This window comes from Urocitellus parryii, chromosome 7 (genome assembly GCF_045843805.1).
Source record: "Urocitellus parryii isolate mUroPar1 chromosome 7, mUroPar1.hap1, whole genome shotgun sequence".
In the NCBI taxonomy this organism is placed as follows: domain Eukaryota; kingdom Metazoa; phylum Chordata; class Mammalia; order Rodentia; family Sciuridae; genus Urocitellus; species Urocitellus parryii.
This window is the reverse complement of record NC_135537.1, coordinates 119,031,185-119,050,976: the sequence shown is the minus strand read 5'-3', so window position 1 is coordinate 119,050,976 and position 19,792 is coordinate 119,031,185. Positions and strand designations below refer to the sequence as shown.

The following is a 19,792-nucleotide window of genomic DNA, read 5'->3' as shown; positions in this document are numbered from 1 at the left end:
TACCATGTAGGAACAAATGGTACTGCCTTGATGGGTTTTAGTAGGATTAAACGAGACCAGGATGGGCCTAAAGTTAGGGTGATTTAAATGTGAGTATTATTATTGCTAACATGTACAAGGCTCAGGGACACAGACACCCATGCCACCAACATACAGAGACTCACCTGTGCTCACAGAACCACTCAAACACTTGGACACCCCGCCTGCTTGCCCCTCCCTCCATCCTGGCCCTCTTACCTGGAGTGGGCCCCATGGATGGCCTCGGTGCACTGGTCACTGGCTTCACTAGGGCCACTGTCTCTCTGGACACCTGTTCTACCCCAAAGAGAGTGCTCAGGGGGCAACCAGCAAGCCCCATGGAGTGGGTAGAGGCAGGGCCATGGCTTGTAGGAGTAGCTGGTTTCTGAAGTTCCCCTGGAGGCTCCTCTTTGTCTCTCTCCCTGCTGGGCAGCAGCCCCCCACCCTGCCTCTCACCTGGGTGCCAGGTGCTGTCCCTAGGTGAGTCATCTGGCCCTTCAGGAGCATCAGGGCCTCCTCGTGGGGGTCTGGCCGCTTCACAAACACCCTTCCATCCTTCCTGCTAGGAAGAGACGAACCAAGCAGGGGTGGACATTGAATCTCCCCTCTCCTCAGCACATTTTTACAATTTGGTGGAGGGGACTTCCTCCTCCACCAACCTCATAATTATGAATAACAACCCAGAGAGGATCAGAGACTGGCCTGAGGTCGCATCACCCCGCTGAGAACAGCAGTCTGGGCTTCCCTTGGCCCCGGGGGCTCATCTGGACCCACTGGCATGAAGAAACTCCCTCCGTGGAGGGAGCTGGGGGGGCGGCACTGTGGAGGCCACAGGCAGGTGCACGGGAGGGTAGACATTCAGGCACAGTGAGTGACCAGGTCCCCTGGGTTTGAGGGCAGCGCTGACCTCAGGGCCTCGGGACGGCCTCCTCGGGGTGGCTGCTGGCACTGCCTGATGATGCTTCTGATCTGCTGTGTGGGCTGCGGGAAGTGCTCTGAGTTGAGCGTGGAGTAACGGACCAAGTCCTGGGAGGGTGAGGCTGTGGGTTGAGGGGGCGGGTGGGGGAGAGGATGAGCCTACAGCAGATAGAGTCATAATCCCACCCCTTTCCCGGAAAGGCCCCCAAACTGAGGTGGACACTCACGGATTTGTGGAGAAGCCAGGCCCTGAGCTAGAATGGGTACAGCCACAGGCTTGGTGGGGGGCCTCGGGACCTTGGCTGAAGGGGCTGGGGCTGCGGACTTTGGAGTGGAGCGCAAGAGCACAGGTTTGGCAGGGGGACCAGTGCCCACGGACTTCGGCTGTGCCTCTGGTGCTAAGGGTTTCTGCAGAGAACAGGGCATGAGATGGACCAGACCGCTCTCAGGGACCCTGTCTCTGCCCCACATGGGCTGTGGGGCTTCTGGGCTCAGAGAAGTATAATGATGTCCTGGAGCAGCACAGCACTCCTCTTTCCAGCTGGTGACTCTAAGCAGCCCCCTTACCCTGCATGGGCCAGACTCACCTCTGGGGGTAAGGGTCTCAGAGCAGGACTCAGAGGCTGCTGCTGGAGTGCCATGGCCTGCAGGGTCATCTCCCGGGCCTGGGGAAGAGCTGTGGTGGTGACTAGGCAGGTCCATAGTCTGCCACCCTCCCCAGGAAGTCTGTCCCTCACTCACCAGCAACACGGCCTGCTTGTGGATGAAGGCCTGCTGCAGAGCCAGTGTGGAGGCATCCAGGCCTGGGACTGGAGGAGCCGAGAGGGGACATGGGCAGACATGGAGGACATGGGCAATGCCCCCTGCCCTCCCACTCCCACCTGTGGCTGCCTAGCACTTAAAGGTGCTTGTAGGCCTATGAGTAGCCCCAGCCCTGCCCCACCCTGGAACCACCCTAGTGGGAGGCACTGACTTGGCTTTGGCTTTGGCTCTGGGGGTCTCCTGAGGGTGTCTTCAGGACCACTACTGCTGCCTCCGCCAGGCTGGCCTCCCCCTTTCATGCGGTAAGCAATGGCTGTGGGCTTCTCCAGGTCCTGGGGGCAGCGGGTGGCTCAAGTGACTGCCTCGGTGCTGTACTCCGGAGGCTCCATGGTAACAGGCACCTGACACCAGTCATTTCCTCCCCCCGGGGGGACCTCCCACTGGCCAAGTGTCTGTCCCCAACCCGTCCTCCCCACAACCTTCTCTCCTCTGATCGAGGAGTAAACTGAAGCTCAAAGAGGAGCTAGGCCCTGCTCAGGGCTGCGTATCATCCACGGACTGCTGTGGTGCTCCGGAAGTCCCCAGGGTGAGGGGACACAGGGGACACAGGGATCAAGGTCATTCACTCCCACCGAGAGCTGGCTTCTACCGGAGGTGGTGGCATCTCCAGCTGTGAGGACACCCTCATATTTTCCTCCCATGGCCAACACAGACCCAGAGAGGACACAGCACCCCATGACCCTGGCTGTGAGAAGCTCCCGTGTCATTCTGGGCCCAGACGTGACTCAGGGGTACACACTGAGCCTGCTGTCTATCTGCAAATGCTCCCCCTGTCCCTACCGCATCCCCGTAGGACAGCACGGGGTTGAAGAGGCTGTCCAGGTAGCAGTCAAGCCCCTTATGGGGCACAGCGGGCTCTCCAAGGCTGTCCGAGTCTGGATGGGGGGGGGTATACAGAAAGGGCAAGTTCATTCTTCCTGTTGGTCTCCACCTCCCCCACGGTCTCCCAGGTTCCCTCCCCACCAGTGATGGTGGCCATTGCTGATTGACCTTGGTGGGTGGCTGTCTCTCTCTGGGCCTCAGTTTCCCCACTTGTGCCATCTTCATTGTGGCTGCTGTCCCCATCAGAGTCAGGTACTTCAGGCATGGGATGCTGAGGCTGAGGCCTGGGGGGTGTATCCTCATCTGAGTCCCAGCTATTCCCAAAAACCCTGTTGAGGGGGGGAGGGGAACACAGAGCAGCTAAGAGAACCACAGCCCTATCAGAAGCTCCCCGACATTTTCTGTTCCCAGAATGGGGTGACTTTCTTCATTTAAAAAGAAGGACAGCAGCTAGGTAAACCCAGTGACTCAAGAGGCTGAGGCAAGAGAATCACAAGTTCAAGAGCAGCTTGGGCGACTCAGTGAGACCATCGGGAAATAAAAATAACAACGGCTGGGGATGTAGCTCAGTGGTAGTGTTTGCGTAGAATGTGCAAAGCCCTGGGTTCCATCCCTAGCACTTACAGAAAAGAGAAAGAGAGACAGACAGACACAGAGAAAGAGAACACCACTGGCCACTGCGGCATGCACCCATAGTCCCAGTTACTCAGAGGCTGAGGCAGGAGGATCACTTGAGCCCAGGAGTTCGAGGCCAGCCAGGGAGGAGAACACAGAGAGACTCATCTCACAATCAAATACAAACAACCACAAACCCCTCTAAACTCGGTCTCTCCCAAGAGTCAGGCAAGCAGAACCTGCTACCCAGGAGAGGCCATCTGTGTGAAGGTGGCCCACATAGCTACCCACATTCTCGGGCATCCCCTGCCAGCCATGGGCCCTTCCGTGCCCACAATGAAGTAGGACTTCTGCCGAGGGAAGTCCCTGAGCAGCTCCAGGTCCGACACTAGGTCCAGCACGTAGTCATGGCCAGCCAGCTCTGCCCACTGCACACCATTCTTCATGGCCACCGTCCATCCTCTCCAGCCTTCAGCCAGACCCCTGGTGACAGCATGTGGAGAGATGGAAACGGGGCACCTACCTAGGGGAGACCCTTGGATATGAGTCAAACCCCAAGCACGACCATGGTGACCCTTAGGACCCTGGGGGACCTGGCCTCTTATCCCTCCCTCCCTCCCTTCTTCCCGGGTACACAGAGATGTGCTGGGTGGGGTATTCCAGGATCCCACCTGTGCCTGAGAATGTCTCCTGCCACCTCTTCCCCAGTACTCCAGGAGTGCACTGGACAGGAGAACTGGTCACCTGGGGTGGTAGCAAGCACTGGACTCAGCCTGGGACATCTGCAATTAAGTCTCGCAGGGCTGCCCTGCTTTGCCTTCTCCTTCCAGGCCTCCCAACTCTTGCCCTGAGTCCCTGTATCAGGGCTCTCCCTCCCTGCCCCTGCGGGTTCAGTCCCCATACCCCATATATCTTTCCTGCAGAGGTATCTCTGAGCAGACTCCTTCCCAGCTCCAGAGCCTCTCAGGACAACTGTTGACCCCAGAATATACGGAGCCCAGCGGACTCCAGCTGCCCCTCCATGAGGGACCGAGGGAGGGCAGGGTGAGGGGTAGGGACAAGGCAGCTTACCATTGAAGCAGCTCACATCCAGTGCCATGTTGGCCTTCTCATGGGTGGTGATCCACTCAAGCTGGGTCAGTGGGAAGGTGCGGGCCGCCCCTGAGCCCTGCTGTTGGGCCCGGCCCATGGCCTGCATGAGACGGTGCTGACACACTGCCTGGAAGCCATTCTGCCCATAATCAGACACAAACCTGATGGGTGGGAGGGAGTCAGAGCCTAAGGGAGGTCCAGGCTGGCCCAGAGCCCTAAGGTGAGGTTGAAAGGGTCCTAGGTTATAGTTCAAGGTCTGCCCTAGTCCCTTCTCTTGCAAATCATGCTTTGCACCCAGCATGACAACACCCAGAAGCGTTGTCATGGTGGCGTCCACGCAGCACTCACCACCTGCCTGTCTCTGTTCTAAGAACTTCATCCTCACCACAGCCTATGAAGTATGCACTACTGTTATCCCTCTTTAACAGGTGAGGCAATGGAGGCCCAGAGAGGTGAAATAACTTGGCCTAGGTCACGAAGCTCACCCATGACTGAGCTGGGATTTGAACTCAGGCCTCTCAAGTCTAACTGTTCATGCTTCTAAAGCGCCCCCCATTCTTCCCCATGACCCGAGAGGTCCCTGCTCTTTTCCAAATTCGCCATGCCCTGGTCTTGCCGACTTCTGGGTTCAGGAAGTCCCTTCTCCAGTCTGACCTGACTCTTACCCTCTGCAGTGAAATCTGTCCTTCCTCTTGCACTGGGCCCAGTGGAAACTGAGCCCAGCCCAGTGGAGACTGGACCACATCAGTGCCCGTGCCTCCCCTCACAAAGATGCTGCTCCTGGTCTACCCTTTACCACAGTCCCATCCACCCTGGCCCCTCCGGGTCCCACTCACTTGAGGAGGAACTTGTCGAGGCGTGAGGAAGGTGCGAAGCCACTGAGACAGGCAGCCAGGAGCAGCCAGCCCCGCTCGGCATTGTGGGCATTGTGATTGTGCCACACCTGATTGGCCAGCTGGGCCAGGATCTCATCCCGTAGCTCAGGTATCGTCAGCCCCTTCTGCACGATGTAGTTCCCCAGGACATCCTCCTGGGCACCATGCAGGTGGGGGTCGCCCATGAAACGCAGGATCTGGCCACAGAAAGACTCTCCTGGGCCTCTCAGAAGGTTATTCCTGCTGCACCCCCACCCCTCCACGTACACCTCTCCCTTGGGTCCTCTGTCCATAGGAAAGTACCTCATAGTACAATGTAACTGCCATATTCTGTGCCGAATGACAGGGCAGTTCACCCCGACTACGGGAAAGGTTAAGATTCAAAGCACACCCGGGCGCGGCCTGTAATGCCAGTGGCTCAGGAGGCTGAGGCAGGAGGATCTCGAATTCAATGCCAGCTTCAGCAATTTAGTGAGACCCTATACAACTCAGCGAGACCCTGTCTCTACATAAAATATAAAAAGGGCTGGGGATGTGACTCGGAGGTTAAGTGCCTCTGGGTTTAATCCCCAGTACAAAAAAAAAAAAAGATCCAAAATACATATTGACTTCCTATTCTGCTCAGGAACCTTCTAGGTGCCCCACACAGCCCCAGTAACCCACCTGTTCTCCTGGCTTCCGGCTGGCTCCATACCTCCTGCTAGGCCTCAAAGGGCTCTTTATTTTTTTTAAATTTTAATTAATTCATTCATCGATTTATTTATTTATTTATTGATGTGGGTGGGGGTTAAACCCAGGGGCACTTAACCACTGGGCCACATCCCTAACCTTTTAAAATATTTTATTTAGAGACAGGGTCTCACTGAGTTGGTGAGGGCCTCGCCAAGTTGCTGAGGCTGGCTTTGAACTTGCAATCCTCCTGCCTCAGCCTCCAGAGCCTCTGGGATTACAGGTGGCATGTGCCACCGCCCCAGCCTCAAAGGGTTCTGTATAATACTTGGATCTGACCCTATTAGATTCTTTCTACCACTCAGATTGACCACATCACAGGAGCATCTTCCTGGACTCCTGTGGTCCTTGGGATGAGATGCAAGCTCTGGCTCAGCAATCAGGTCCTCAGGAAACACCCCCTCCCTCACCCTCTTAACTCTCTGTCCTGAGCACACTGATTTCCTCCTCTCTTTGTGCCTGTTGCACTCTCCCTGCAAACTCCCCTCCAGCTCTCATGCCCTCTCCTGCAGGAGGCCTTCTCTGACCTTGCCTGGGGCTAAATTAGAGTCCTGCTTTCCTCTATTCCTGATGTTGGTCCCTGGCGAGGCTCAGGATCTGCCTCCCCATTCAGACTAGGAAACCCTTGAGGAGAGGAATCATTGGTAACCCTGGGAGGCCCCAGTCTAAGGCAGCCTTTCTGCCAGGAAGAAGGGCCACCTGAAAGGAAGCCAGATATAGTGTCCACTGACATGGAAGTCCAAGGAAGAGGCTCATGAGTCAGGCTTGTGGAGGGCCTAGAGGGACAGCACCGGCAGTCAGAGGCGATGACTTTTTGTGTGTGTGTGTGTGTGTGTGTGTGGTGGTATTGGGGACTGAACCCAGGAGCACTCTATATCCCGCCATGCCCTTTTAAATTTTGAGACAGAGTCTCACTAAGTTGCCAAGGCTGACCTTGAACTTGCAATTTTCCTGCCTCAGCTTCTCAGGGCTATGAATTTGAAGGTGGGCTGGGGCAGGCCCCATACCAGCTTGAAGATGCTCACGGCTTCTGCATGGTACTCGGCTGGCAGCTGCGTGAGGGGCATCCTCAAGGGCACTGTCAGCATCCCAAAGGCAGGTTCCTGGGGGGCATGGGGCAGGAACAAGAGGAGGCAGAGCTGGGACTGACAGGCACAACTGGACCCACTGCCCCCATGCCAGGTGGGGGCCCAGGAGCCCCTGAGGCAGGGCACCTGTCTCCAACATCCGGATGGGGAAATGGGGAGCTGTCAGGGTGCCGACGGTGGCTCTTGGTGAGCTGGATGAGGTCTTATCTGGTTCCTTCCCAGGAACTTAGAGTAGCACTGATATGTAGTAGTTACCCAGTTTCTAGAATATTCCAAGACTGGTTGGTCAATATCTCTGCCTTGAGCTCCAGAGGACCCTCACTATCCCAGCCTGTCCCAGGGTGAGGACAATGTCAGATCCGATGGGTCAGTGTCCACTTGACCTATGCCAGCCCTTACCTTGAAGTGGCACCGGACAAACTTGGCCATGGGGTAATTGTTGATATCCAGGGGCAATTTGACTCGGGGCTCGGCCTGGAGCCGGGGAGTCCTCACAGGGGCCACACAGGGCACTCTGGCCAGCCTGAGGCCTATGGAAAGTGGAGAGTGTGAAGTGGCTGTTCCCTTGTCCCCATACCTTCTGCCCCCTGCCCAGTGCAGACACACCTGCCACAGCTTGCATCAGCCCAGCCAGCTCTGCTGGCACCTCCAGGTGCCCCACAGCCACCACCTCCCGCTTGCTCAGCTCCTAGAGGGACAGACAGCAAGTGGTGAGGGCATCGCCTGCCACACCCCCGCCTGCCAGCCTCCCTCCCTGGCCCCTGCGGCCACCTAGACCCCACACCCACCTCCTGCTCCCGCAGCCGTGCCTCCTCCACCCGGCGCCTCCGCTCTGCCCTCAGCTGCAGAACAGCAGATGGTCAAGGCAGGGAACGGCAGGCAGAGGCGACGGTGGGCCCCAAGGCCCGGGCCAGGTCAGGCCAGCACGCACAAGGCAGCGGCTGGCCTGAGAAGCAGGGGGCAGCTTCCCATAATTGGAGGCTACTGCTCCCCTTTCACAGAGGGCCAAGAGAAGACAGTGTGGCCAGAGAAACAGAGGAGACAGGAGGACAGCCAGAGACCGTCAACAGCGAAGGGCAAGGGGAGAAAACCTTCGGGGAGACCCGCGAAGGAGGAGTTCTACAAAGTGGCCAAGCAGTGTGCAGTGGCATCTGTCCTCTGCTGAGCCACAAGACCTTCAGTAAAGGCCACGCGGTTTTCCCATGCTTCGGGAATGAATGACATTGATCTTTCCAGTTGGTTTATATGACCATGAACCGAGACTAGAATCAAAGTTTAAGAGCCAGACCGGATTCGGGGATGTTCAGGTCTCCAAATTCTAACCTCGATCCATTATTTGAAGACCCCATTATGAACCCAGCACCAGGCCAAATCCTTCACATACGATATCTCATTTAAACTTTTGCACAACCCCAAGAGGTAGATGGGAAATTGAGGCTGCAGAGGGGCTGAGGTCACCCAGCTCAGGAGCGGCAGAGCAGGGATTTGAGCCCAAGACTGAGGCTAACGGTCTCCTATTCTCTGACCCCAGAGAGGGCTGGCACCTGTACCTTGAGGTAGCGGCGGCGGTTCATGTAGGCGTGAACCAAGGACCGGAACTTCATCAGACTCCTCCTCATCTGCTGATAGCGCTGCCTGGCAGAGAGGGTCATGGATTGGGGTGACAGGGTGACCAAGAAGTAGAAATGCCCCTATCAGACTTGCCTAGCGGACAGTGCCTCCATTACACTTTGAGGCCCTTTGGCACAAAGGGAAACTGGAGCTCAGACAGGGGCAGTGATTTAACCAAGGTCACACAGGAAAAAAAAAATAAGGTTTTTTTTTGTACTTGGGATTGAACCCCGGGGCACTTTACCACTAAACTACACCTCTGTCCATTTTTATTTCTTCTTTTGAGATAGGGTTTCACGTACCCAGTGTGGTGGCACACACCTGAAATCCCAGCAACTTGAGATAGGGTTTCACTAAATTGCCTAGGCTGGCTTCAAACTTATGATCCTGCAGCCTCAGCCTTCCAAATCGCTGGGATTACGGGTGGGGGCCACCACGTCTATCCCACAGCAAATTAAGCGGCGGGGCCTGGATTTAACCTTCTCATTCTGTTATAGTCCCAGGGTCCCTGAGATGCAGGGTGGAGCCCCTTTCTACTGGATGGATTCTCCCACTTGCCAATCAAGAGGGCCTGGGCACGGGTGGGAAGGGTCTCCCCAAACAGGGACACAGAGACTCTGGTCATCCTTCCTGCGGAGGCCTGGCTGGCACAACTCCACAGCTTACTACTACCTGGGTTCAGGCACAGCCTCTCCCAGCCCTGAGTACAGTCCTGCAGGCAGTCCTCCCTCCCCGGGGACACACCTGGCAAGGTAGCCTCGTGCCCGGCTTTGCAGGAGGATGATCTTACGGCGCAAGGAGCGGAAACGCCTCTGGACAAGGAAGCCCCGGAAGCAGCGCTGCAGCGTGAGGGCTGCCAGGTGCAGAACGTGCTCCCGCATGCTCTCCAGCAGCTGGTGCAGATGCTCCTTAAGGAACAGCTGAGAAGAAGACACAGAGGAAGGTGAGAGCCAGGAGGCCGGCACCCCACCCCACCCCACCCTGCAAGTCCAAGGAGACAGAGGGACAGGGCAGACGCCAGGAGCAGGGCCAAGTTCAGGGAGGTGAAAGAGAGATCAGTGGTGAATCAGGCAGCAAGAACCACCCAAGCACAGACAGGTCCGGCAGCAGGACCAGCATTCTGTGCGTCCAGCCCATCTGGACTGCCTCTGGGACAGGACTCTTTAGCTTGGACATGAAACTTGAGGTCACTAAGGGCTGAGCGTGGGCAGGACTCACCTTGCTGACCCCGACGCGATACATGTTGGGCATGACTGTGCACAGACGGCTTAGCACTGACACGCACATGTCCCCGTTAGCTGGCAGGTCGGGCTTGAGGGCCACCAAGCAGCGGTACCTGCAAGGCCCACACTCAGACTGAAGCTGAGACCTACCCCAGGTGCCTGATAGACCCAGGTTTAACCACCCTCAACCCCTGAGTCCAGGAGGCCCCAGTCCCAGCGGTAGCTCTGCTCAGGTCATCTGATCAGCGGCCAGTGGTACTCTGGCCTCAAGGCTACTTCTAGATATCAGAAAATCGGGATAGAGAATCTCAGTAGAACAAGACGTTCTACTGCCATCTACTGGAAGCTTGTCAAAATAACTTAAAAATCACACCTCTGTGGGATCGACACAGAGACAACTGTGAAAAAAGGCGAAACTAAAAATACATTTACCATATAACAGCTAGCAAAACTCTTGAGTAGTGTACAACGTGAGCGACTGTGAATGTCAAAGTCTTATGCTCTCCAGGCGTGATTCCAGGGCCACAGGGGTTTGGGTAAGGGTCTGCGGAGCTTAGGAACTATCCTGATGGAGGTACCTGTCAACGAACATCTGGAAGGGAAGCCGCACAGGGAAGCCTTCTTTGCGGATCCGTACAGTCTCCAGGACCCCTGAATAACGTAACTGCGCCATTACCACGTCTGGCTCAAAGAGACCTGGTTCCTGTAGAGATGCCCAGAGAGAGACTCTGCTCACTCGTGTGCAAAGGCACTATCCATGATGAACTGATCAGGTAGACTGAGCAGGTAGTGGAAAAGGCCAAGCCATTTGCTCAGGGTCCTCTAGCACAGGTAGGAAGATTTGGTTCTCCCGGGGGCTCGGTGCTCACTTACCTTCTTGTGGTTGGGCTTCAGGCAACGCACGAACAAGGGGTTGCACCTGGACAGAAGCCAGAAGGAAGGTGCTCAGTCACTGAGGGTCATGGGGTGGGTTAAAGGTGAGGCTGGGTCCTCTGCCCACCTGTCCTTACCCACCTCTCCATCTTTTCCACCAGATCCAAGAGCGACTGCTGGAACTTGGCAGCCACAGTGTGCGCCTTGTAGAGTCGGGTGACAGAGCTGCTCTTGCCCAGGCGTTGAGGGGCAGCCTGAGGGGCGTGGCTGGAGAAGAGGTGTGCTACCACCTGGATTGGGGGGTGGCCAGTCAAGGCAGGGGTCAAGGCATTGAAAGACAAGGGGACAGGCAGGGAAAATAGACACAGAGAGGTAGGGGCCAAAGAGAGAAATGAAGAAAAAGGGGGAAAAAAAAAGTTAATTCCCCCATCTGAAGGAATCCAGAAAATAAGTAGACTCCTACCCTCTCCACCATCCTGGCTTACAAACTCAAAACAGGACCTTCATCAGTTTCTTGGGGACCCCTCCCATAATTAGGCTGGCTTTTCCCCTTTCATTCTGGGGAACACAGAGTCTTTGACTATGTGCTTGGCCCCCCACCTGTGGCATGCATGATCTTGAACTCTGGCTGGTGTTCAGCAGGGGCTGAACCCAGAACTAAAGAAGAAGGTACCGATCTGACAGAGAAGGAAGCGGAGGGCCACAGGGGAGGTGAGGGGGTCATAGTGGGGCTGGGGACTTCTCTAAGCCTTCAAGGAACCCAAATGGAGCCACCAGGCTCTGACAGGGCCTTATGGGTCTGGGGCCCAGGGAACTATCTGGTGCAGGCAAGAATAGGCACGTGGGGTTAGGGTTGTAGCTCAGCAGAAGAGCGCATGCCTAGCATGTGTGAGGTCCTGCATGTAAATAAGAAATTTTGGAGGGAGAGGGGGAGGAGGAGGGGAAGGGGGAGGGGGAAGTGAAGGATTGGGGCGGGGTGGGCGGACAGGGTAGGCGGGGCAAAAAGCAGAGCCAGGGGTCAGGGGACCATTCAGGAGGCGGGGCCAGTGTGGTGGAAAATACAGGGCGAGGTCCAGGTGGGGTTAGGGCTGGGATCCCGCAGCCAGGCCCAGGGACAGGCTGGCGGTGGGCGGGGCTGGCCTTATGGGCGGGGCTGGCTTGTGGGCGGGGCCGTGCTAGGGGCGGGACCAGGGCAGCGGCCAGGCTGGAGACTAGGGTTGCTCACCCGCGTGCGGCTCCGTACAAAGAGGTCCAGCACGTCCTGGCGCACCTGGTCATGATTCTTGTCCAGGAACTTGTGCACCTAAAAGAGGAAGCCAGGAGGGCAGCAGGGGCCAAACCAACCCCGGGGCAAAGTAGAGGGATAGCCCACCCAGCAGGCATTCAGAGGCTTATTTTCCCACGCCTCCTCCTCGGTTCCTTCCTCTGGGCTGGTTCACGTCCCCTGGATGGCCGTGGCCTTGCCTTCCCAGGCCTCTGTCTTCCTGTCCACCCTAGGAGGGATTGGCTCTTTCCCTCTACTAGGGCTTCCCTCCCATCCAGCCCCCACCACTAGCCTCACTCCTCTGGGAGGAGGGAGTAGGCCTGGCTTTGCACACCACCAGTCTGCGGTTCACCCCGCTCTCAATGCCCATTCCACAGATGAGGAAAATAAGACCCAGACGAAGACAGAGGGTTGCAAACCTAGCTTCTGACACCTCTTGGCCAGCGTGTCACAGAAAATAGGAAGGTGACTACAGTGAAATCACTACTGATAGTTATTATTTATTGGGTAAAATCCAGGGGCATTTTACCACTGAGGTATATCCCCAGTCCTTTTTAAATTTTTTTGGGAAATAGGGTTTCTCTAAGTTGCCGAGGCTGGCCTTGAACTTGCAAGCCTTCTGCCTCAGCCTCCCCAGTCCCTGAGATTGCAGGCACGGTGTCACTGTGCCCAGCTAATAATAGCTATTCTTTACCATATCCCATTCTAGGTTTCTCACATCCTCATCTGGACATGGGCGCTGTGATCCCATTTCCAGGTGAGGAAACTAAGGCTCAAAAGGGGTAAGCAATTTGCCCAAGGTCACACATCTGGGGAGCTGAAGGACCAGGACTAGAACCAGGGGAGTGTGGCTGGTCCCACATGGTGCTCCTGTGTCTAACACGTAGGGCAGCCACGGTACCATGCTGGCTGTCGCAGGTCTTACCTGGTAGGTGACCTTGCCGGCATAGTGCTTGATGGTGAACTCAGGCAGCGGCATCTTGGGTTTGGAATAGAGTGGGTTGGCGCCGTGATGGTAGTGGCACTTCTGCAGAAATGTGTGGTCTGTGGCCTGGTGACAGGTGGGATAGTAGGTGGGCAGAGGTCCTGGGACCCTGTTGGCAAATTCTCCAGCCCTGACTGCTCCCCAAAGGGCACTGCAGGGAACAACTCACAACTTTTCATGGCTGCCTGGGGCTCTGGGGGTGGGGACAGGGCATCAGCCAGATACTGGGGGCCTAAGTGGACCCCTGCAGATAGGTGTGGCTGAATCAATTCCCAGCTTGCCTCTCTCCCAGCCCCGTTGCCTGTACACTCTGCCTGCACAATCAGGATCTGAGGCTCAACTCCAAGGTTAGCTCCTCCAGGAAGCCCTCTGGGACTTCCCAGGCTGATGCAGCCCCCTCCTCTGGACACTCACATCCCCCCTCCATCCTAAATCACCCCAGGTTGTGAATGGTAGGTTGGGTGTCCTGATGCTCCACTCCCACCCCTGGTCAGAGCAGAGAGCAATGAAAGACTCAGGGTAGGATGAGGATGTGGGACTCAGAGATCTCAGCGCCCTGGCTAGGCTCACACAACACCCGTGGTCACCTGGGGAAAGCAGCACTGGTCATCGAGGATGCGTAAGATGCCATAGGGCTTCAGCGAGATGAGGTTGATGCAGGGCTGATTGTCAGCAAAGGTGATCTCCCGCCAGTCGATCTGCTCACGGATGTATTCCTCCTGAGGGCAGCAGACGATAGAGGCTCAACCCCCTAGCCCTTCCCAGGGCACACTCACTCTACTCTCTGGGCTACATTTGTCTGAAGGAGGATGGCCGGGACACTTCTGCTTGCATACCTCCTGGAACAGGGAGCTCACCCCCTAATAGTGCAACATGAAGCATCTCAGGACCCTGCTGTTCCCTTTGCTTGGAAGAGCCCAGCAGGGGATAGGAAGGCCCTCTGCCCAGAGGACTCCTCTCTGCGCTTAGCACCCCAGCACTCTCCCCTCCAGCACACAGGTCTTCACGTGTGCTGATCCCAGCTTAGAAGGCCTTTCTCTCCACTGTCTCCTGACAACCTGGGAATTGCCCTTCAAGAAAAAGAACCAGTCTCCAAGGAGGCCCATTGGCCAGCGAGGGTGGAAGGAAACAGGAGAGTGGATGCACCCCACCCCACACCCACCTGCTCTTCCTGAAAGACGATCTTGTTGAAGAGGTACTGAAGGTTCTCGTTAGCATAATTAATACATAGTTGCTCAAAGCTGTTGAAACTCAGGTCCTGCCGGGGGAATGGGGAGGCTGGGTTGGCCCCTCCTTGGCCAGCAACCCAGCCATCCCCACCTCCACAGCCCAGGCCCAGGGTTCTCCCTGCCTGTCATGGCTGAAACTTCAAAAAGCTCACTACTCAGAACCCCGTGTGGCTCCGCCACCCTGGGGATAGCACCTGGAGCTCTAGGTCCTTCAGCCTAGGTAGAGGCTAAAGCTCCGGCCACAGAGCCTTCTGCCTGGGTTTGTATCGCGGTGCTGCCACTTTCGAGTTGTGTGACTTGGAGCATTCGCCTCATGCCTCAGTTTCCCCGTCTGTCAAATGGGGAATACCTGCCTCACAGGTGAATGAGTGAAGTGCCTGGTACCTGATGGCTCTGATCACATGGGCCTGTCAAAGTCTGTCCCCCACTGAGCACCACTGGGAAGCTTCCCCAGGGCAAAGCTCTGGTCTGGGCCTTTCTGGGGTCCCTGTCCAACCCGGTAGGCAGGGGCCTCTGTGTTCAGGGGACCAACCAGGGATGCCTGAAGGAGATGAGGCCTTGCCTGTGTCTCCTGCTCCTTACCCATTCACACCATCCTACCTCGAAGCCATAGATATCCAGGATGGCGATGGACAGGGTGTCCTGCTGCGGGGACACCAGCGCATTGACCCTGGCGATGAGCCAACCAAACAGCAGAGCATACAAGACCTTGGCAATGGCGTCCCTGGGGCAGAGGAGGCACTGGGTTGGTGGGCAGAGGGACGAGGTGTTGGGGGTCTCCGGGCCCAGGCAGGGAGGGATGGACGCGGCCTCACCTGGCATCCACGGCGCTCTCTACGGTCAGAGGGGTGAAGATCTTCTCTCGCATTGTCTCCTGGGGAGGGACAGGACCTTTGAGTGACAGTAGGCTGGTCACCACTTCCAGGAAGCCCCTGCTCCCACCAGGGATTAAAGGGCTGGGGAAGGGAGGCTAGAGAGATGGTGAGGCTGGCCTCAGGCATGAAGCTGACCAGAGGGTAGGGTGCCCGCTCCCTCTGCCTGGCAATGCTGCTGTTCTAGTAAGGAGACAGGCGCTGGGGGGAGGCTTTGTTAGAGTCTCCAGTGCCTACAGACTCACGGTCACTTTGAAGGTGATGGCCTTCTGTAGGCCCTCTGGGGAGATCTGCAGCAGCTCAGCCACGGCCTGGATCTCCCGGGCGCTTACCACTGAGGCCACCTCCTGTGCATCCGTCTAGGCAAAACACCAAGGGCAGCATGTTGTGGACTAGACAAACCGAGTTTAACGTTTATATGAAAGACAGAAACTGCAGGCGTGAGGGTGGGCCTACATCCCAGTGACTTGGGAGGCTGAGGCAGGAGGATCACAAGTTCAAGGCCGGCCTCTGCAACTCAGCAAGACCCTCAGCAATTTCTCAAGGCCGTGTCTCAAAATAAAAATGTGACTCAGTGGTAACCCTGGTACCAAATACATAAATAAAAGTTTAAAATAATACAAAAATAAAAAGGACTATGGGCTTAGTTTGAATGTAGCATACCCCCAGTTTCAATCCCTAGTACTGCAAACAAACAAAACAAAACAAACAAAAAAAATGGAAACAAGCTAGAATTGCCAGGAAGATTCTGAAAAAAGAAAAGAGCGAAAGAGGCTATACAATATAGTGAAGACATTATAGTTGCAGTAATTAAAACAGTGAGTCAGGCTAGGGATGTAGCTGGGTGGCAGAGCACTCGCCTAGCAGGCTGGGTTCGTCCCCAGCACCACAGGGGAAAAATACTGAGCGTGGTCATAGGCAAATGGTGCATAAATAGATAAATGAAGTCCATTAGAAAGTCTGGGATTAGATGTCAGTGTGCATGGTCATTCAGGATATGATAAATATCTATTTTTCAAATGAGGGGATAATTGAGTAATTACCCGGAAGACAAGTTAATTGGATTCCTACCTCAAACCTTACTAGGATAAATTTTTGAATCAAATACCTAATTTTTAAAAAAAATTTCAAAAATCCATGAAACCATGAAAGTTCTTTTAAAAAATTATGGGAGATGGGTGTGGTGGTGGGAGGCTGAGGAAGGAGGATCACAAGTTCGAGACCAACCTCAGCAACTTACCCTAAGTAACTTAGAAAGGCCTTTTCTCAAAATAAAAAATAAAAGGGGCTGGGAATGTAGCTCAGTGGTAATAAAACACCCATGAGTTCTCAATCCCTGGCATTGAAAAAAAATTATGGGAGAAGGTTGTTATAGTTTTAAAAAGGTTTCTTTTAAAATAATAAAAATCCAGCATTTATGCAAGAAAAAATTCATAGATGAACTGCCTAAAATATTTTAAAAATAATTTGGGGGCTGGGATTATGGCTTAGTGGTTGAGTGCTTGCCTTGTATGCATGAGGCACTGGGTTCGATCTTCAGCACCACATAAAAGTAAAATATTGTGTCCTTCTATAACTAAAAAATAAATATTAAAAAAAAATTTGGTTTGCAGATTCCTGCAAAAAACAACAACAAAAAATGTTCTACAAGACATAGAAAACAACACGAAAATACTCAAACACTTGTGAACAAAATAAAAATAAATACGAATTGAAACTGGAAAATCTATTTGTGATTCATAACAGAAACCAAGGACTGAATTCCTTAACATATGTAAAAAGCCCTTATAGATTCATAAAAATAAAAAAAAAGAACAACCCCAAAGCAGAGAATTAAAAAGAATTAAAAAAAAGAACACAAAAATGTACACAGTATAACCTGGAAGGGAAATATAGAAGCTCTCAAGTCTCTGAATAGAGAGCCATGATGTCCCCTTACCTCATACTTCTCAAAGTAGACGTTGCCCAGGTGCAGGATGGAGGCCAGGATGCGGAAGATGCTGTCCTGGTCTTCTCCGCTGAAGCCCAACACCTCCATGGCAGCTAGGAGCCGGCGGAAGTCATCGGCATCGCTCTTGCCAGTGATCTCACAGTTCCCGCCCTGGGCCAGGGCACAGGCTGGAGGTCAGGGACCCTGGGTGGGGACCGGGAGCCCTCAAAGTCCCCACCCTGCCCTGAAGGGAAGTGTAGCTTGAGCTGGTCCCTCAAGCGGTCATTCTACTCTCCAGGTCCAGGAAGCTCTGAGATGGCTCAGGGTGGTGCCTAGTGAGGCTTGGTCTCCTGTTCACCTTGGCTGCAGCCACTGATAATGACAATTGAAACTTAGTGGCCCATGTTGATGGAGCATGGGCCACAGGCCAATGCTAAATTCAGGACGTGCATGAATTTCCGTCTCTAAAACCTCACTCTGTTCCCACGCTGTGACATGATGCTGTCCCCATGTCCCAGGTGAGGAAACTGCGGCACAGAGAGGGCCAGGTAGTAGCCCCAGGCTGGTTAGTTGTTCTAGGCTCCAGAGAGATAAAGAGGAAGGTAGGTTTTCTCTTCCCCTGCTTTGGCCCTGAAGATTCCCGTCCTCCTCGACGTGGTGAGCTCCCTTGAATCCAAACCCGTGCTTCCTAAACCTCCATGACTTTCACCGGCCATTAGGGCACCATTGGCCCAGCCTGGAGTGATGGGGTGGGAGGATCGGGCCTGGGGGCTCCGGGGAGCCTGCTGGTGCTCACCTGGTTCAGGTAGTAGTAGGTCTCCGCCTCCTGTAGGCTGAAGGCCTGCCGCAGCTGGGCGGGCAGTCCAGCCAGCAGCTCATAGAAAATGTGGTAATTCCTCTCGTTTTTGGCCTGCAGAGTGGGGCGAATGGATGCAGAGGAGGGAGTCTGCCATTTCGGTGACCCCCACACAGACAGGCCCAGGCATGCCCACTAACACACACACACAAGGTCCTGGGTGGAGCACCTCTGATGAGCGAGACCCCAGCCTGGCACCAGCTGGAGGTGGGGGGTAGATGCAGGGAAGCCTTGGTATGAATGGCTATGGGATTTTCTTTTGTTGGGAGAAATAAAAAGACAGCCCATCTTCCCTGTGTGCACTGGCCACCTGTGCCTGCACGTGTGTTTATAACCCAGACGTGCCGTCGTGGTGCATTCTGATGGTCCACTCAGCCAATCTGTGACCCAGGCCCTGTACTAGGCCCTAGGCACACAGCGGAGAACAAAGCAACAGAATCCCCTGACCTCACGGAGCCCAGCTGCTAGCGGGGAAGAGAGACACGCAGGAAGTCACTGGTTAAAATATAAAATGTGTCATTTGGTGAAAAGCACTATGGAGAGAGATAAAGCATTACAGGGAGTGAGAGTTTTGGTGGGGTGGAGAGAGATTGAAGTTCTATTCCTTTTTATTTTTGCAGTACCGGAGGGTGGGCCAGGTCCCCATGAATGCTAGGCAAGCTCTAGTCTACCCTTGAACTACATCCCCAGCCCAGGGCTGCGGTTCTAAATGGGTAACTTCACTGAGAAGGGAAAACTGGAGGAAGACTTGGAGTTGGTGAGGGGTTTGGCCTAGCAGGCATCTTGGGGATGGGCCCTCCTGGGAGGAAAACAGTAGGTGCAAAGGCCCTGAGGCAAGAGTATGCTTTGTGCTCTGGGGCAGTGCGGAGCCCATGAATAGAGGGCCGCTGGGTCACTAAGGTGAAAAAGTCACCAGGTGAAAAGGTCACTGTCTCACAGTACACCCGTACCACCCATATGCCATTTGTGTTCATTAACCCCGTATCTACTCATCATGTCCGAGGACCCACAGGTGTGGGAAAGGCTGGCTCACCTGAAACACAATCCTGGATTTCTCGAGCAGGTACTGGGAGGTTATGGCACCAGAGATCACGCCCCTGGGGTGGGGAGCACAGTCAGCTCCCAGGGCAGGAGCAAGGAGGGAGGGGAACAGTGGTGGGTATGTGGGGGGGGGCTGCTATGTCGGGAGGGGTAGTGCAAGGCCTTTGGTAGCCCCCATAATGGTCCCACTCACCCTTCTAGAAAGATCTCCACGAACTTCCCGAAGCGGCTCGAGTTATCGTTCCTGACGGTTTTGGCATTGCCGAAGGACTCCAGGAGGGGTGTTGCCTCCAGGATCTGAGCCCAGGGAGAAGAGGTGGGAGCAGGGGGTGGGCCACTGTCTTGGGGGTCTGGGCGAGGGGCATGACTGGGGACAACCAGGCACAGACCTCCCCAGGCACCCTGCTCTGTAAGGGGCGACCAGAGGTGGAGTTCTTACAGGATCCCAGGGTGTCCCCAGTGCCACCAGCTCCACACAGTCGACTCCCACAGGCAAGCCCTGGGCTACCCTCCTCCTGTTCCCAGGACCCTCACACCGCAGTCCCTGACCAGTCCCCCAGGCCAGCTCAGGATAGGCCTTTGAATGCTTCTTCCTGCCCGTTCTGCCTATTGTCCATGCAGGAGCGTACACACACACACACACACACACATACACACACACACTCCAAGTACCTTGATCTTCAGGAGTGCCGGTGATGGAGGGAACAAGGGACAAAAACAGATGCTGGTCACTAACAGAACTGGCCACCTATGCCCCCAGCCCTCATGTCATTGCCTGTTTTCCTGGGTATCATCTATCTCCAGACAAGAATCTACTTGTGCACTTTTTTTTTTTTTGCAGGGGGAGGGGTACAGGGGTTGAACTCAGAGACATTCAACCACTGAACCACATCCCCAGCCCTTTTTTGTATTCTATTTAGAGACAGGGT

At 55.0% G+C, this 19,792-nt stretch overlaps 1 protein-coding gene across 1 annotated transcript in view; it reads right to left on the bottom strand.

Moving 5' to 3' along the window:
• The window catches only part of Myo15a (myosin XVA), a 53,391-nt gene that overhangs the window by 22,152 nt on the left and 11,447 nt on the right, over window positions 1–19,792 (bottom strand). The window contains exons 7-41 of the mRNA XM_026408717.2: window positions 19,536–19,541; window positions 19,057–19,160; window positions 18,856–18,919; window positions 17,763–17,876; window positions 16,976–17,137; window positions 15,282–15,395; window positions 14,980–15,038; window positions 14,765–14,888; window positions 14,098–14,193; window positions 13,523–13,654; window positions 12,876–13,001; window positions 11,912–11,989; window positions 10,828–10,976; window positions 10,687–10,732; window positions 10,392–10,516; window positions 9,809–9,926; window positions 9,335–9,510; window positions 8,530–8,614; window positions 7,768–7,821; window positions 7,586–7,667; window positions 7,379–7,509; window positions 6,899–6,994; window positions 5,124–5,359; window positions 4,267–4,448; window positions 3,867–3,939; window positions 3,487–3,678; window positions 2,749–2,909; window positions 2,539–2,633; window positions 1,910–2,030; window positions 1,678–1,745; window positions 1,524–1,601; window positions 1,164–1,344; window positions 926–1,058; window positions 475–577; window positions 238–310 (exon numbers count right to left, since the gene is read on the bottom strand). Coding sequence (XP_026264502.2) covers window positions 238–310; window positions 475–577; window positions 926–1,058; window positions 1,164–1,344; window positions 1,524–1,601; window positions 1,678–1,745; window positions 1,910–2,030; window positions 2,539–2,633; window positions 2,749–2,909; window positions 3,487–3,678; window positions 3,867–3,939; window positions 4,267–4,448; window positions 5,124–5,359; window positions 6,899–6,994; window positions 7,379–7,509; window positions 7,586–7,667; window positions 7,768–7,821; window positions 8,530–8,614; window positions 9,335–9,510; window positions 9,809–9,926; window positions 10,392–10,516; window positions 10,687–10,732; window positions 10,828–10,976; window positions 11,912–11,989; window positions 12,876–13,001; window positions 13,523–13,654; window positions 14,098–14,193; window positions 14,765–14,888; window positions 14,980–15,038; window positions 15,282–15,395; window positions 16,976–17,137; window positions 17,763–17,876; window positions 18,856–18,919; window positions 19,057–19,160; window positions 19,536–19,541 — 3,937 coding nt within the window. The remainder of the gene's footprint in view (window positions 1–237; window positions 311–474; window positions 578–925; window positions 1,059–1,163; window positions 1,345–1,523; window positions 1,602–1,677; window positions 1,746–1,909; window positions 2,031–2,538; window positions 2,634–2,748; window positions 2,910–3,486; window positions 3,679–3,866; window positions 3,940–4,266; window positions 4,449–5,123; window positions 5,360–6,898; window positions 6,995–7,378; window positions 7,510–7,585; window positions 7,668–7,767; window positions 7,822–8,529; window positions 8,615–9,334; window positions 9,511–9,808; window positions 9,927–10,391; window positions 10,517–10,686; window positions 10,733–10,827; window positions 10,977–11,911; window positions 11,990–12,875; window positions 13,002–13,522; window positions 13,655–14,097; window positions 14,194–14,764; window positions 14,889–14,979; window positions 15,039–15,281; window positions 15,396–16,975; window positions 17,138–17,762; window positions 17,877–18,855; window positions 18,920–19,056; window positions 19,161–19,535; window positions 19,542–19,792) is intronic.